General features: G+C 35.0%; 1 protein-coding gene across 2 annotated transcripts in view; it reads right to left on the bottom strand.

Annotated features, from left to right (window-relative positions):
• Atp10d (ATPase, class V, type 10D) overlaps nt 1–12,085 on the bottom strand; it is a 99,831-nt gene that overhangs the window by 42,037 nt on the left and 45,709 nt on the right. For both annotated transcript variants that reach the window (XM_013518093.1, XM_005391891.2), the window contains exons 6-9: nt 8,222–8,328; nt 7,805–7,936; nt 6,631–6,758; nt 6,273–6,525 (exon numbers count right to left, since the gene is read on the bottom strand). In XM_013518093.1, the coding sequence (XP_013373547.1) occupies nt 6,273–6,525; nt 6,631–6,758; nt 7,805–7,936; nt 8,222–8,328 (620 nt within the window). The remainder of the gene's footprint in view (nt 1–6,272; nt 6,526–6,630; nt 6,759–7,804; nt 7,937–8,221; nt 8,329–12,085) is intronic.

Here is a 12,085-nt window from a genome sequence, read left to right on the forward strand (position 1 = left end):
CACTGATTACAAGAGTAACACTAACAGCAGCTATTACTCATGGGTGGCTTAACGCTGGCCATGATTTTTAAGTGTCTATTGTTGTAACCTGACAAAAGCACCGCCATCCTGTTCTGTATGCGCCGTTTCCCCTCACCCTCCAGTCACCCATTGTACCCTCAAAACCCCCCTGCTAAAAATCCTCTGCTATCTAACTATTATATTCCCTTCAGAATGTAACATAATTTAAAAATTCTCCCATGGCAGTCCAGACTGTGGGTGCTGGGTCTTGGTGTCCATGTTTGCAACTTGTTCTCTAATAAAGGCCTTCCTTGCTCCTCAACCAAAAATAAATAAATAAATTAAAAAAAAATAAAAATCCTCTGCTACAGTTCACAGACAATGCAAAAACCACAAGAGCCAACTTGTTAACTTGATGTTCTTGTGAAAAGCATTGGGTCTGAGAATTATAACCACCAAAAGTACCTAGCACTCTGCAAAGACAAGATCTGGGTATTGAATGCCTCCCCTTTGTGGTTTCTCACTTTATAAGCTCCGTGCTGCTTCTCCTCCCCGCGAAGCAGCTTGCAGAGCCCATCTGTACTCTGTGCCGCTGGGTACCAGCTTAAATAAAGTGCTTCTTTTTGCAAAGAGACGTCTCATTCTTTTTGGGGGTCCTTTTCCTCGGTAGAGCATCTATACATGAATGACCTTGTCTCTCTTAACCAATGAAGTAGCTCATGTCATTGAAACTTTTTAAAAATTGAGATTCTAAGAAATTAGATAATGTGCCCAATGTCATATATGTAGTTCTTAAGTAGTAGAAGAGGGATTCAGTCTTAGGAGGCCTAATTCCAAAATCCTTGTTCTTGTAAAGTACAACAGAGTCCCATGTACAATAGATTCACAAGTTACATACCATGAAGGCACTCTCCAGAAAGCCAAAATGGAGGGATATACTACAAAACCCCACAATAGGGTCCCACAAACTGTTAAGTTCATCCAAAAGAAAAAGGTCTAAGAAACTGACCGTTACAAGGCATACTGGGAGAAAAAAAGGACATTAGGTAAAAACTAAGGCAATGCTAATAAAACATGGATTTTTCAACTAAAAATGTTGTATCAATATTCCCTTAGTACTTATGATAAATGTATCACATGATTAGCTTTAACAATGGGGGAAACTAAGTACAAGGGTTTACTAGATCTCTATATTTCTGTAACTTTCCTGTAAATCTATCACTATCCTACAAAGAAAAGTTTACTTTTTAAATAGCATTTTCTTTTGGCAGTCTTTTAAAGAAGTGTTTTAAAATTTAATATGTAAATTAATTACCTAGGGTATTGTTAAAATGAAGATTTTAATTGAAGCTCGGAAGGGGACCTGAATTTCTGTGTCACTGACACCCTCCCAGGTGTTCTGATGCTGTTAGTACATGGACTGTACACTTGTAAGTTCGTTATCAGATGTGTTTATTTCAGCTTCATGTGTGTAAAGGGTTATTTCTAAGGAGCAGTAATCCTTACAGAAAGGTCTCCTAAGCAATACTTTTGCTAGAAAATCTTGAGACATTGGTCAATAAAACACAGATACACTGCTATATAGTTTTCATTTCAATGAAAATAATAGGTCTCAGAATTAAGTTCTGGAATGAACTGGCTCTTACTCTTACCCCCACTTCCATTTACTGTGCATGTGCATGTATGTGCTTGTTTTAAAACCACTGCATAAAAGAGACCAGAAGCTTTGGATGTTTCTATGGTAAAGAAGTGTTTATAGGCAAAGTTAGCACTTTCTAGAAGTATTGCAAACCTCCACGGTTCCCAAACAGGTATCTTATCAATTATAGTTCATTCAGGAATAACATTTAATTCTAGTCACTTGGCTTTGCTTCTGTAATGAAGGGACATAGAAGAGAAACACTCACTTGGACAAGATGTGTACATTCATGGACTAAGGAGGGAGAATGCTAGTTAATATTAGCCTTTTTACATGTTATAGATACAAAAATTTAAATGTTATACATACAAAATATATTGCAGTGCTTTTCATTGTATTTTTTATGTAGTACTTTTACTGCAAGATGCAACATACCTCCTGAACAGAAAAATTTATGGTCAAATACTTCTGGGAAACAGTAAACCTTGCAAATACACAACAGAAGTTTAGCTATAGCATTGGTATCACAGAAAGTGACTACTAACCACCTTCACTAATGGTAGAGTGGAAATTCCTATAACACGATGAAATATAACTATTAGAAAAATAAGGAGAGACTAGATAGGTGGTCATAATGAAGTCTTAAGAAAAATAGTTAGAAAAATAAAAGCATACTGTAATGCCACTCTTATTTTAAACACACACACACATGCACACACAGACACACACACACAGAAACAAAAGTCTAAAAGAATGCTAACAATGGCCCACTTTGGGGGTTACTGATGGTTTTAAAATTTTCATATTTTGGTTTATCTGTATTTTCTATAATACTGGTTTTGTAGTAAAAGTGCTACCAATAGTCATAATGAAACACATTAGATGCAACATGACTCACTAATTTTTGATTATGTGATAAATATTCAAGCATTCATAGGCAACAAAAGTTGGCTTAAAAATGTGTGAACCTAAGAAAAAAATGTGGTAAATATATCTTTGCAATTTTCTGGCAGTATAGATGCTATTACTGGCAGAAATTATATATACTATAATATTCCAATTTTTAATATTTATAATATTATAGCTGTAAGAATCAACAAATTTTCTTCAATGAAAATATAAAACATTTGATAAGAAGAGTACCCTAAACAAAATTTAGAGATCATGGGAGGCGCAGTCAGAGCAGTGTCTCAGAATTCTCAGATGGCCTCAAGATTCCTGTCCCTATGGTGTATACACCTTGCAAGTGTGATGGGATTTGGACATCCTTAAAATCAGATCCAAAGTGAGAAATCCTACTGCAGACCTTAAGGAAGAAAACTGCCATGCTATGGAGAGCGCGTGTGACAGGGAAGCTCTGGGAGTTGCCAGTGGCCCCAGGATGACAGCCAGTAGAGTGGGAACCTTGATCCTACAACCTCAAGACACCAACTTCTGCCAAGTACCAGTGAGCTAAGAAGAGGATAAGATTGGATCATTGATAAGATCACAGTCCCAGCTCACACCTGGACTTCAGCCTTGTGAGAGACTGAGAAAAGGATGTACTTTTCCTGACCTGTCAATAATATAAGACAGTATACTTGACCTGTGTTCTTTCACACCACTAACTGTTAGGAAGTAATTGAAAACTAATACAATGACAAATGATGAACCACATAAATAATTGCCATGTACGTAAGAAATGGCTAATATACTGTCACAGTTTTTGTTCAAAGTATTTAACAACTGGTTCAAAAGTGTGCAAATATACCAGGGTGGCAGTCACAAACAGCCTAGACTTGGATCTAAATGAACATCAACAACAACCATTGAGAATAGTTAATGATTTTTCAATAGGTCACTCATGTATAGCTCTATTTATTTTCTTTAGAAGCCTCTTTGAAGATACCAAAATATAGCACAACAACTCTTGATAATCTCCTACCTCTCTTGTCTCTAACTCACTATTATTTGTCTATTTGTTTTCCTGAGAAACTATTTTGTAGATAATAATATGTAAAACGATAACCATTGATAATTTCCTACCATTTTGTCTGTAATTTCCTAAGTCCCCCCTACTATTATGTTATCCTTCTTTTATTCTTTAAAATAAAATAAATAAATAAATAAATAAATGAACATCAGCTCTGCTCTCTACAGATAAAACTTCCCTATGAGTTACTAAGAACAGGGAACTCTCATTTAAAAACAGGAAAAGTGCATGACCAATTTACCAAGGAACTTCAGTGGCTAACAGACATAAAAAGTTAATCATTTCATTACTAATAATAGAAAAATTAAGACAAAAAAATGTTAACCATGTCCATAAAAACCACACAGACTAAAAAGTATAATTTCATCCCACCATGATTAGGCATGAAAAATGCATTATTTTTCTAGGTTGTGAGAATGTAAATCATCATATTTTAGAGAAAAAATATTTTAAAATAATCTCATAAATACATACAACAGTGTATATCATATGTAGAATTTTCTTTTGTTTTTGTTTTTTCTCCGGTACCAGGAACTGAACTCACGACCTTGCGCTTGCCAGGCAGGTGCTTTGCCGCTGAGCTAAATCCCCAGCCCCTAGAATTTTCTTTTATTTGTGATAATTCTAAATCTTGTTTACCTATTTCCTTGACCTTAACTTTAAGCTACATGAGATCAGGGACTTCTGCTACCTATTAGAAACTCACAAAATACTTGTTGAAAGAATAAGTGATATTAACTGCATGTGTTTTTATAGAACATGTTGAAATCCCTAATCTGAAAATTCAAACTACAAGATGCTTCAAAATATAAAATTTTGAGCATGATCATGACACCACAAGTAGAAAATTCTATGCTATGGAACTCTGAGTCATAAAGTTATTAAATATATTGTACAACTATACTTTCAAGCTATGTGTGTAAGATACATGTGAAAGGCAAGTAAATTTTGTGTTTAGACTTGGGTCCTATATTCAAGATACCACATTATTTATATGTAAGTATTCCAAACTGCACAAAAAATTCTGAAATCCACAACATCTCCTGTTCCAGGCATTCCAGGTAAGAGATACTCAACTGGTAACAGCAAATGAAGTAGTTACCTCTAAGAACAGGAAACCAAGCTTGATCAAATATAATGAGTGGAAGACTATGCTCTGCCCATTGTTATGACTTGACTTTGAGAAAAAGCCATGAGACACTGTTTAGTAAAAGAAATACATTGAAAAACACTAATATAATATACTCTAATTGATAACATAGCAATGTGTGAATCTACTACATGTTCACATATGTAGAGAAATATGCACAAAGAAATGGGTGGTAATACATTCACCAATTCAGGGCTTTTAAATGGGTTTGATAATGTGATATCAGGAGCACATATTACTTTTATTAAGAACAAAATTAACAAAGTTCAATTCTTAAGAAAAGAAAACCTTGGAATTTGCAAATTCACCTCCTTAGAGGCAGAAGTTCAATTCTTAACCAAGCATTGGTGGCTATAGAGGAACCAAATGATGGGGCTAAAAGGAACTTGGAGTTCCCTCAGGATTATTTTCAAAATATTTTTCAGAGAGATGGCCCATAGTTTCATTAGATACTCAGAAGTATCTGTAGTGCAGTATCATTGTCACCTTACCAATCCAAACCTTCTCCCTCCATTGGTAATTTACTCTTCTTTTTTGTTATTTTATGAAAACATAAAACATAGTTTTATAACCAAATAAGAATAGCAATAGTTATTAGTCTGAGTATTATTATCTTCAAAGTAGTTACTGAGTACAAGACATAAAACAGAAAAGTTCTTACAAAAAATAAAAAAGCAGATAACACAAACTTGCTTTTCAATAAACTAATATAAACTTTTAGTACAAATGAAATAAATTAGCATTATATATTAAAATATTTATAAACAATGGAATATATAATGTGGGAAAGAATTTGAACTTCTCTCTACTTCACATTTATCTCTCTTTTTTGTTCTAAATGACTTAAAAACTAAACCTGCAAAATAAAAGACCTAATCAGAAATGAATGAGCAATCAAAATGAATAGACATTTTGTCGAAGAAGTAGAAATGGCCAATAGATGCATGAAAAATGCTCATCATCACTGACCATAAGAGAAATGCAAGTTGAAGTCACTCTTCTTTTAAAGAAATCATGGCAGCAGACTCCTTGACTTGACTTTTACCTAGGACTATTTTTACACCATCAAACAAATATTTATTTAGCAGATTATACCAATCACAACACAAATACCAAGTGATACAATGGTACAAATACTAAATGATACAATACTGTAAATTTGCAAGATGATATAAGCTTTATATTGTATGGTAGGAGTATTATACAATATGAGAGAAGTAATGATAGCAGATGATACAAATGCTAAGTGACAATCAAAACAGTTGAGTATCTATTTTACTGTATCACTTAGTATTTGTTTATCATTTACTGTTTAGATCACTGTATCATTTAGTAGTATATCATGCACTGACTTTTAAAGGAACAAGAATGTAACATAAAGCCCATGTGGATGAATTAAGTTTAAACAGTCAAAGTTTAAATATAGCAATGCAATGCTAACATTATCCAGCATTTAAGCAGTTAACAAAAAGAACAAATGTTAGTGATTTTTGTGCAAACCCAATACTCACCATTTTCTTCATGGCAATAATCAAATCCTGCTACACTGCACCTTCGAAAAACCATCTTATTCTCAGTGAGGGTTCCTGTCTTATCAGAAAAGAGGTACTGAATCTGTCCAAGATCCTCAGTGATGTTCAGGGCTCGGCACTGTACAGTAGAATCCATTTTCTCACTGTAGAAATCCACATCACTTTGAATGAAATATATTTGCCCAAGCTTTACAATTTCAATGGAAACATAGAGAGAAATGGGAATCAAGACCTGAGGAGCCAAACAATTTTTAAAATATTAAAGTAGGCTAAAGAACACGAATATAGGTGGATAATGTGCAAGATCTTAAAATTCTATAAGCTGGATGGAAATTACCTGTAATAAAATGATCATGGTCCAAAACATATAGAATCCTGCCAATGCTGGTGATATGACATGTCCATCAGATTCAGGGATATTAAAAAAGAGCACATTTTCATATCTGCTCAACCAGATTCCATGCCCTTTCAAAAAATACATAGACATGAAGAGAACATTATATATATCTATCTATATATATGTATATCTATATCTATATATATAGATAGATATCTTATGTAAATATAGAACTTTATTTCTCAAGCAGCAGTGATGAGAGTTTGGTTGAATACCAATTATTTTTGGAAACACGTTCAAGTTCAAAACATGACAGTCTCATGTCCCTTTTCTTCTCTCTCTCTCTAAATCTCATCCTATGTCCTTCAGTACCATGACACTGTAATGGCAAATTTATAAAAATCTTATAGTAGAAATTAAAAACCAGTCAGTAGCCTGTGACTATGCACATGTGCTTGTCATATAGTCAGACTTCTAAGCTCAGTTAGCCTTGACTGTCTGCATCCAGCTGCTTCTTCCAAATAACTGGCCAGGTTACCTGACCACACCCAGGTTTAGTATCTGTGTTTTTCAACTTAAAATATGTATATATGTAGTTTTTGTTTTGGCTTGCTTCAGGACCCTATACTTTATGCCCAGAACACACCAGCCCAGTCAAGGACACTTTCAACTCTGCCCACTCTTCTCAGACTCCCTCCCTCCCAGAATGTTCCCACCTAATGATAAACAAATCCTTTTAAGTAAAACTGCTTAAGACAAATCTGCTTGACAACATATGACTTGATTCTTGTAATCCATGTAGCCAATCATGTAACAACCAGCTATCAGCTCTGTATTTCCTGCTTGCAAACTCTGTTTAAACTGAACTCAAAACTGACTCTGGGCTGATGATTTTGAACTGGTTTCCATCAGCATGCTAGTGTTACATTAAAGTTGCCTTCCAAAACTCTTTGGTGCAGAGCATCTTCCTTTTGGGCCTGCATTTTTCCCAGAACAGCACAGTATAAATCAATATAGTCTACATTAATGATTTTCAGGCCTAAATATGATATATAAGGACATGAGGAAAAAATATTGAAATATTCCTTCTAGAAGCCAAACATTTTTCAATATTGCTTTGAAAAAAATGAAAACTTTACTGCCAAGATGTTAGCAAACAATCAAATTTACCTACCCAATGCACCCGTTAAACACATTATAAGCAGAAGCAGAACACACCAGAGGACATCTGTATTTGCTCTTCTTTCTAATTTACTACGTTTATAGCGTGGCCCAGGGTTGTTCAGCATTGCTTTGGTTTCATGGCCTACACAGAAAATAGAGTGTATCAGAAAATGTACACATTAAAACTCAGCAGTAAATACTTTTAAAAATGACTCTGGCAGACAACTGGATAAAACAGATACATATTTTGTCAGTACTATAGTCTGTTTTTCTGATGCATTAAAAAAGAGAGACTACTGATTAAGTCTATCAAGACAAAATTTACTTTCTGCTTCCCTAGACTGCATTTTGAATAAATAAAATAATTGCACCTTGAAGAAAAGCACAGAGACAGTTAATTGAGATGAAAATTAGGAGAATTACCAACCTGCATAAACCACAATGCCTATGACAGCCTCTGTATTTCTAATAGTGCAGCCTCGGAGCAGTAAATTTTCTTTGCTGAGACCCACACGTTGTTTGTTGGAATGTTCTCTGTAAGAAAGACAGCATGGAGGTTTATTCTAAAATGGAAAAGTGAGGGTATAAATATAAAAATCATGCCCCTTGAGTGTTTCGGACTCAGAGGAAAAAATTAGGCCTTTCATAGGAAAGGTTTCAAATCTGGTTCATTTGCTTTTGTGGTTTCAGTTATGGGCTTTGGGTAGGAGGAAACTACCACAAGTTTCTAACTCCATTGCTTTCCATTAGTCATTGTTTGTCAATCTCTGTTCTATAAAAACTCAGAAACATTCCAAATAAGGATCTACCTTTCTAGCATACACTGAATTTCTAGTATACAGTTAATAGCTGATGTGGGAAAAATTATTAATAGAATTAGAAAATTATCATTTTCAAGTTGGCTGAAATCAAGGTACAGAACAGTGAGGAGAAAAGCTGGTAGCGAGCTTTGTAATGAAAGGGTAAAGCTAACACCACCAGTCTGGCAATGGGAGAAGGGAATTCACAGCTGCCTGATGTATGGGAAAGGAAGCCACGAGCCCCACAAGCCTTTTATCAAGGCACTAGAGATGAAACCTCTAATGTCGTATACAGTACTGAGGATGGAAATATTTATACATCTATCTATATTTGTTATTTTCTAGGGAGAAAATTAATTTCTGTCAATGAATTCTGAAAGCAACCCTTGACAAGTGATAGAAGGTAAGAGGACCGAGAAATATCAGTGCAAGGATGCATTCAGTCAAATAAAAAATATAGTAAATTCTGTGAGCAAAATGGTGTGTTTTACTCAAGAAATGAATGGTATGGGGTGAGAAAGGGGTGAGCTCAGCATAGGGAGGAGACAATCAGCTCAATGCAGAAGATGGTAAATTTTATAAGCTAAGAAGCCAATTTCTTGGGAGAGGAAATTTAAGAAGTTATCAGCCAAACGTAATTTATAGACTTTGCTTTGATCTTGTATGAATAAAAGAAGTATTAAAAATATTTTTGAAACAACTGTGGAAATTTGAACAAAGTCCTGGCATGTGAGTAAGCAATGGCTTTATTCCCCTTGGATGTGATAATGGTGCTATGGTGTTTGACGTCTCTATCTGTTGTATGTATATAGTGAAGCATTTATAGGAAGATGGTGCAGTGCAGAGGTGGGAAGGAAATGGGACAGTTAAAACCAGGCGGGCAAGACTGTGAAATAGTTAAGGTGTGCAATGCTCCTTGGTGTTTATTATGTTTTTCCTCCCACCTTTCCATGTTTCAAAATTTCTGTGATAAAGAGCTGAAAAATGATCAAAGCAGTTGCTTGACTAAACTAGTGACAAAAAGCCCAGAGCAAAATTATTGGAATAGTCAAACAACAAAGAGTATTATTTTTCACTTATGCTGAAATTGTCCTCATACTTTCAGCTTTAAAATTAGATTGTTTTCTAAGCAATACACCTCAGTGCATAAGTTGTTGCTTCTGCCTTGCATATGTAAACACTGTCGACGTATCTGCTATCCTTGCTCTCTGAAATTACAAAGAAAAGAAAAACTCAAAGAACGAAGAAAACAGATTATCACTTTACCCCCATAGTTTGCAAATACTGTCTTAAAACAGTATTTGTTTCCATTTCTCCACATACACAAGCTTATGCACAAAGAGGTGATTAGTGATAGAAGTATGCTGAGTTTAATTCAACTCCCAGTTATACAGATGGAGAAATCAGGTCCCAACACACCCTTTTACATTTAGCTTGCCCAGGCAAGCTTCAACTTATTCTCACTGATGTGGCATTTTTTTCTGTAGAGTCCTTACAGGAACAGATTTAACACATAAAACCAGCATTTCTGAAATTCCTTAGAATGAACTTTCCTCCCCTGGAAGCCTTATTTTCCACTGTTATATGACTTTAAAGGTACCACCTTTAGAAAAGCTAGCTTCTATTTTAGCACACCTAATACAAGCTACATAACACAATCCTGTCAGATACACACTGTTCGGTATTCTGAAAATGGAAGTACTGACTGTCACATGCTCTCTCTATTCCAGAAGTCAGGTAAGATCCAATTTATGTGCATGGCAAACATACACAGTTTCAACTCCTATTGTCTAAAAGGGGTTGCTTGACAACAAAATATGTAAGAATAATAAAGATATAGACATCATGATAGAAATTTGATATTGAGCATATAGATTTAGGGAAATACATCAGTTTTATCCAAGAGTAAGATCAGAAAATGTGTGATATACACAGTGAGCTTGAGCATCTCAATTTTTGTTGGTTTTGAAAACAAACCACAAAACAGGTACAAAATAAAGAGCTATTTTGGTGGATCAAAATAATTCCTCAGAAAAATCACTGTCCATTTAGGGTGGATTCTCTTATTAAATGTTTCTCCAGAATTGTGGAGGTCAGCTACTAGGATGATCATCAACAGAGCCAGACCAGTCTGCACACAGGGGAAGGCGGCAGCCGAGGACTCCAGCACAAAGCCCATGCTAACGGAACCAGGAACCAGCGCAGCAAACCACGAGGCGTACTAACACCTGAGGATCCTGTTGCCTATGACCACCAAAGGACAGATAAACACAGTGTGCAGGAACCCAGAGGCAAGTAACAGTTTGTACAGCCAGAAAGCCAGCAGGATGTACAGGTATTCTAAACATAAGCCCTGGGTCAAATGCGTGCATCACAAGCATTTCCTTCCATCTTGTGATTCGTCTTTCCATTCTCTTAACAGTATCACTTGTTCAGCAGAAGTTTTTAATTTTGAGAAATTCTTTTACATGCTTATTTTTGTCCTTTTATGCGGTGCTTTTGGTGTTGTATATAAGAAATCATTGTATGATATAAGGTAACAAAGATTTCCTGTATATTTTTTCTAATAGTTTTATAATTTTAGTTTACACTTCAGTCTAGGGTGCATATTTAAATTAATGTTTGATTGGAAAAAGCTATCGATTGAAGTTAATTTTTTTAAAAATGTAGCTATCCAGCTGTTCCAGCATCACACCTTTCTCCACTAAACTGCTCTCGCACCCCTGTCAAAACCCAGTTCTTCGTAAATGCATAGGTCTATTTCTGGACTCTATAACCTTTTACATTTACCCACTGGTTTGTCTTTATGCCAATGTGACACTGTCTTGCTCCCAGGACTTTCATGGAAAGTCTTGAAAACCATATGGTGGGGCTGGGGATTTAGCTCAGCGGCAAAAGCGCCTGCCTGGCAAGCGCAAGGTCGTGAGTTCGGTTCCCGGTACCGGAGAAAAACCAAAAAAAAAAAAAAAAAAAAAACAGAAAACCATATGGTGTTATTCTTAAGTTTCTTCTTCTCTTCCAAAATTGTTTCACTTACTATAGGTTCACTACATCTCCATATCAATTTTAGAATAAGCTAATTAATTTCCAAAAAATTTTTGCTAGAATTTTTATTGCTATTGCACTGAATATATAGTTCTGTTTTGGGGAAAATGATGATAACAGTGTGGAGTCTTGACCCATGAACAATATACATCTCTCTATCTGTTTAGGTCTTCATTTCTCTCAGTAGTCTATAGTTGTTTTCAGTCTACAGGTCCTTCATGTCTTCTTTCAAATTTATCCTCCAATATTTTACTTTTCTGATATTATAAATTATATTTTAAAAATTTCAATATCTGATAGCTCAGTCAGTATACAGAAATATAACTGATTTTAGTTTATTTATCTTGATTGTATAACATTGCTAAACTCACTTGTTAGTTCTATTTCTTTTTTTGTAGCTTTCTTGAAATCTGTGGATTTCATCAGATTTTCTATAAAGACCATCA

The sequence above is a fragment of the Chinchilla lanigera genome, unplaced genomic scaffold (genome assembly GCF_000276665.1).
Source record: "Chinchilla lanigera isolate Chin_1 unplaced genomic scaffold, ChiLan1.0 scaffold00042, whole genome shotgun sequence".
Taxonomy (NCBI): Eukaryota; Metazoa; Chordata; class Mammalia; order Rodentia; family Chinchillidae; genus Chinchilla; species Chinchilla lanigera.